Here is a 5,419-nt window from a genome sequence, read left to right on the forward strand (position 1 = left end):
ACCTCGTAAATACGAAAACAGCACGGCGTGATTCGTAGGAAGAGAAGGTGGGTAGGTCTTCGTGGCCTTTTATTGGGAACATTTCATTATTTCATTGCAGCCAGAATTTGATAGACGAGCTCGAGGTACCAGTGACCACAGATTCACGTTAAGTAATGCAAATGCAAAAGCCGGCATCTGCGAGTGTGGGAGGCGGAACCCTTCCGCTGGGGATTTGTTACGAGGAGGGACCGGAAAAGGACTAGGATTCTAGTCGCGATGTGGCGAGGTGGAAGGCTGGGCTCTCGTGGGGTTCGTCTCCTAGAAACGCTTGGGTTTGGGTGCCCCAGCGCGGTCGCCCAGCCTCCTCGCCTAACTTCACGTTCGGGTGAGTGTCGTCGGCGCGGAGGTCCTTCCGCACGCCTCGGGTGCCGGGGGCGGCTCTGCGCAAGCGCGGCAGAGAGCGGTGGGCTGTCCGGCCCCGTGGGTGCGGGTTAAATGCCGCGCCGCGCCGCCCCGTCCTCATCCCGGGTGACCTCCCGGACCTGGGGTTGCTCTCGCCATTGCCTACAACCCTGCAGGTCTGAGAAGCCAGGGGAAAAAAAAGCTGAGGACTGAGGATCTGGGCCTCGGAGAGCGTGTCCCGTGTGCCGCCGCCGCGTAGCCTACGACCTTTGCCCTATTTCATTTGCGTTCCGTGAGCCTGGGGCCCCGGAGCCGCCATTCGACTTGCTGGATCCTGGAGGTGGTTCTTGCTTTCCAAACCAAACCAAGAAAGGCACAACGGGCCACCCCCTAGCACTGCCTCACTATTTTATTGCTCACTATCTTACCTTCCCCGCCAAAGAATTTAAGGCATTTATGCTCTTGATTGGCAAAGAAGGTAAAGAACTCACTGCATTTGGTGCTATAGATTTTTAAACTCTCAAGTAGTAAGCAGATAATTAGGTTCATCCTTTACAAGAAAATGACCACTATATGGTAGAGATGGGTATGGTTTGGGAATTTTAATATGACAGTAACAGCAATGAAACCTACTTAAATCCTACTGAAAAAAAATTATGATAGTTTTTTTAAGAGAGCAAGCTATAAATAAATATTAATGAACTTGAAGATCTAGATGAAAGTATGATTCCAACTTTAATTTTCTGGATAGATGACTTTATACTCTTAGTGTCTTTTATATGCCTTTATTGTCTTAAATATATGTTTATACTCTTTTATTGTCTAAACTTTGTCCTTCAGAACAATCCAAGCCATTGTTCCAGAGATCCAGAAGGTCTCTAGTCCAGTTTTTAGAAACCTTTTAATGTGTGCCTTTTATAATAATAAAAAAAATTAGAAAAGAACCAATAAAGCTATAAATTTTGTAGGAGGAACATCTAATCTGTATTTGGGATCAGGGAGTCTTGAATGAGATAGTGGAACAAGTGTCATTAGAGGGCAGGAAGGGACTAGATGTCCAGTTACACAGTATGTAGACCAAGTTGGCCTCATACATCAGAAGACCCACCTGCCTCTGCCTCCCAAGCTGTTGTGATTGGCATGTTCTTCCCTTGTGCATAGGCACCTCCTACATGCCTTTGCCAGCTCTGTTGACATGATGCAATTGCTTTAATTTGTGCTTGTCTTACAACATCCTCATGTCGCTGCCAATCTTTTCTGGTATAGGTATAGATATGGGTGTTGGCTTGCATCTACAGCTGCGGACCACAGGCTGTGTGTGCCTGATGTCCTTACAGGCTAGAAGAGAGCATCAGATTCCGTAGGACTGTATGTATACATGTATAGGTTGGGAACTGCCACATGGATGCTGGAGAATCCAGTCCAGTTTCTCTGGAAGAGAAGCCAGTGTTCTTAACTGCTGAGCCACCTCTCCAACCCTCGTCGCCCATGTTAAAAGATAGACTTTTGGGGCTGGAGAGATGGCTCAGTGGTTAAGAGCACTGACGGCTCTTCCAGAGGTCCTGAGTTCAAATCCCAGCAACCACATGGTGGCTCACAACCATCTGTAATGAAATCTGATGCCCTCTTCTGGGGTGTCTGAAGCCAGCTATAGTGTACTTACATATACTAAATAAATAAATCTTTTTTTTTTAAAAAAAGATAGACTTTTGGCTTATGGCAGCCTTGGTTGATGGTTATTTTCTTTAAGAGCTTAGAATATATTTTTATTTCATGGTTTCTTCTTTTTGAGGGTTGTTGATCAAGAGAGCTGGAGTTATTCTCATGTTTCGACTGTATAGGTGATTTGTGCATATTTTTCTTAATGTTTATAATATTGTTTCTTTACTTTCATTTTAAAACACTTATTTTTTATTTTTAATGATGTGTACGTGGGGCAAGGGTATGTGCACATGACTGTGGGCACCTGCAGAGGCCAAAGATTTTGTATCCCCTGGAGCTGGAATTACAGGTAGCTATGAGCAGCTTGACATGGGTGCTAGGAACTGAACTCTAGAAGAGCTGTGTGTGCTCTTAACCAGTGCTTGACCATTTTTGATACCATGACTGTAATGTCATGGAGAGGTTTGTCTCCAGTCACATGTATTTGGGGTTCCAAGTCTCCAGATGTGTTTTGAATATCTGTTTCTTTATAAAGATTTGAGGAATTTTTTTCCTCTGATGCCAGTGAATGGATATTCTGTGTGATTGGTGTTTATCTCAGCTTGTTCTTCTTTCCCATGATTTTTGGATTTCTTCTTTCAAATGTATCTCATTTTAGTTCTTTCCTTGGATTCTACCTCTTGAGTTATGGGAATGTCCCCTGTAGCTAGTCTTTGTTGCTTTGTGGATTCTTCTTTTTTTTTTTCCCACCCTTTATTCCCCTGGTTTCACACCCTAACACTAGGTAGGAGACATACAAGGTTAGAGGGGAAAGAGGAATTAGGAAAATCATGAACCTAATTTCTTTTCTTTTGTTTCTTCTTTGACCACAGCTACTAACAAACCACAACCAACCTCCACAAATGACCAACAACTACCAACTCACCCTCATGGGGCCAGGTCCTAGCATTTATACACTCTCTGATAAGTTCCCAGAATTCCAAACGTCACACAATCACAGAAACTATCTGCCCCTGGCAAAAATATACCTCTGCAAGAGCTTAAGGCAAATCATAGTCCTACATCTCCACACCTGGGATTAAAATGGAAACATAGTCTTATAACATTTTTGTGGTTTTTTTGAAAGACACTAAGATTCCGAAATTGTCACTATAGCCCCCTAAACAGCTGGTGGGTTAAAGAATGTTTACTAGTGGCATATATGGGTTGTGATCTTAAGCAGCTATGGTTTTGGCCTTTGTTTGTAGCAATACAACATGCATATGAGGCTCAGGTATCTTCCAGAAAACTTGTGGGAGTAAAGGAGGAATTAAAATTTTCTTTTTAAAACCAAGCAAACAAACCCTCAAACATGCTGTGTCTGGCCTCTGAATCAGTCACGGATTTGGAAAGGAAAGTGAAAAAAAGAAGAGGGCTGGAGATGTTGGCACATTGTTTCTCACAGTTGGCAAGATGTATGCCAAAGATCTCAAAAGCTGGAACCCTTGAAAAACTCACGTAGAAGAGAGATTAGGGTAAAGGTGATCTAAGATAGCCCTTGAGTCCAGTCTTTAATAAGAGAAAGACACAAAAACCCATGATAGAGCATGGAGATGAAGCATTCTTAGGAATGGCTGAATGCAGGAGATCATGCAAGGGAATATTCTGCTCTCGACTGCTTGGCTTGGAAAATATTTTGTTCATTTGTTTGTTTGTTCAAGTTAGAATCTCACTATGTAGTTTGGGGTATCCTGGAACTCACTATGTAGACCAGAGTGATCCTGAACTCACAGAGATTTATTTCCCTCTGTCTATCTAGTACTGGGATTAAAGGCATGTGTCACCATACCCAGCTCTGGAAAAAGACTTTTAAACAAGCAGTGAAAGAGCCTGCCTGCCACAGTCATACAGCAGCACGGGGATGAGTGGGGTTAGTTTGAGTGCTGTAGAGGCAGAGAAACTGAACAGTATGACTATTCACCCTCTCTTTAGACAAAGGCTAGATAGTCTGAAGCAGGATGAGAAAAGTCAGCTCCTGGTAGACAGTTATTACAAACCATTAGGAACACTTGCTAAGATCTCCATGAAGATCAGGAAACAAGTCAGTATAGAAATGACATGCATCACTGGGGAAGTTAGAAGAAGAGAAGTGTGTTGATGTCCAGTTCTTCAGGCCACACAGAACTATGTCCACTGGGAAGTTTAGAAAGAAGTTGACTCAATAGGGGTTTAGTGGCTTTGCTGAGTCCTGTGATCTCTACAAAGTAGGACAGGCTTTGACAGCCCTGAGTGATCTAGCCTGATCTAGTAGGACAGGCTTTGACAGCCCTGAGNCTAGTAGGACAGGCTTTGACAGCCCTGAGTGATCTAGCCTGATCTAGTAGGACAGGCTTTGACAGCCCTGAGTGATCTAGCCTGATCTAGTAGGATAGGCTTTGGCAGCCCTGAGGGATCTAGTCTGGCATCTAAATCATGTTTGTAAAATGCTAAAGCACTCAGGAGATGAAGGAAAGAGACAGGAAGCTCAGTGTTCCCTTTCAGCGACATGGCCCTGTGCCAGTTCCCTGAGAGTGAGTATGGCAGGCAGGCTCTGTGTCAGCTGGAGTTCCTAAGGAGAAAGCCTGATGAAAAGTCAGATGCTGTGCTGGAAGATGTACAGGAAGATGTGGGAGACAGGCATGTCCCCACTGTACCCCTTGCTAAAGAGGAAGGACGTGTCCTAAAGTCGCCTGGATGAAGGCCATAATTAGGGACCAGGGGCCTTTTGTGGAGTCACTGCTTTACTGGTCTGCTATTTCTATACAAAAATAGTAGGCTTTGGTGGAATGCCATTGGGCTCAGTAGACATTTGTTTGTCTCCACAAGAAAAGTTTTACATATCAGAAGGTAAAGTCACAATACTCAGTATAGAAAAGGGTAATAAAGAAACAAAGGATGAGAAAAATGTCTGCCTCTAATTGGAGAGAAAAAGGTATAAATCAAATTAGACAGATGGAAGGAAATGACCAATACACACGGAGAATAAAAAGAAGGCTGGAGAGATGGCTCAGTGGCTAAGAGCACTGGTTGCTCTTGTAGAGGACCTGGGTTTGGGTCTCAGAACTCACATGCTATCTCACAACCATTTGTAACTTTACTTTCAGGGGGCCAATATCCTCTTCCTATTTCTGTGGGGACCAGATCAATGTGATGTTCATACATTCAACCAGGCAAACAGGCAAAACATACATGTGAACAAATAGAAGAACAAGACGATTGAGGTACAGTAAGATGGCTCTGGATGCCAGCCCTAACAAGCCAAGCCTGATCAGTGTAGGTTTCCGGAACCCACATGTGGAAAGAGAAAACCAACTCCCAGGAGTGTGTGTGTGTGTGTGTGTGTGTGTGTGTGTGT

General features: G+C 44.0%; 1 protein-coding gene across 3 annotated transcripts in view; it reads left to right on the forward strand.

The window, feature by feature from the left end:
* Nucleotides 1-249: 249 nt before the first annotated feature.
* The window catches only part of Coq3 (coenzyme Q3, methyltransferase), a 26,622-nt gene continuing 21,452 nt past the window's right edge, over nucleotides 250-5,419 (forward strand). The window contains exon 1 of one of the 3 annotated variants that reach the window (XM_021222364.1): nucleotides 250-367. In XM_021222364.1, coding sequence (XP_021078023.1) covers nucleotides 259-367 — 109 coding nt within the window. In that variant the 5' untranslated portion in view covers nucleotides 250-258. Of the gene's footprint in view, nucleotides 368-478; nucleotides 863-5,419 lie in introns of those variants that run through there. The other 2 variants (XM_029533330.1, XM_029533329.1) reach the window with 2 other exon arrangements.

This window comes from Mus pahari, chromosome 22 (assembly GCF_900095145.1).
Source record: "Mus pahari chromosome 22, PAHARI_EIJ_v1.1, whole genome shotgun sequence".
NCBI classification, from domain to species: domain Eukaryota; kingdom Metazoa; phylum Chordata; class Mammalia; order Rodentia; family Muridae; genus Mus; species Mus pahari.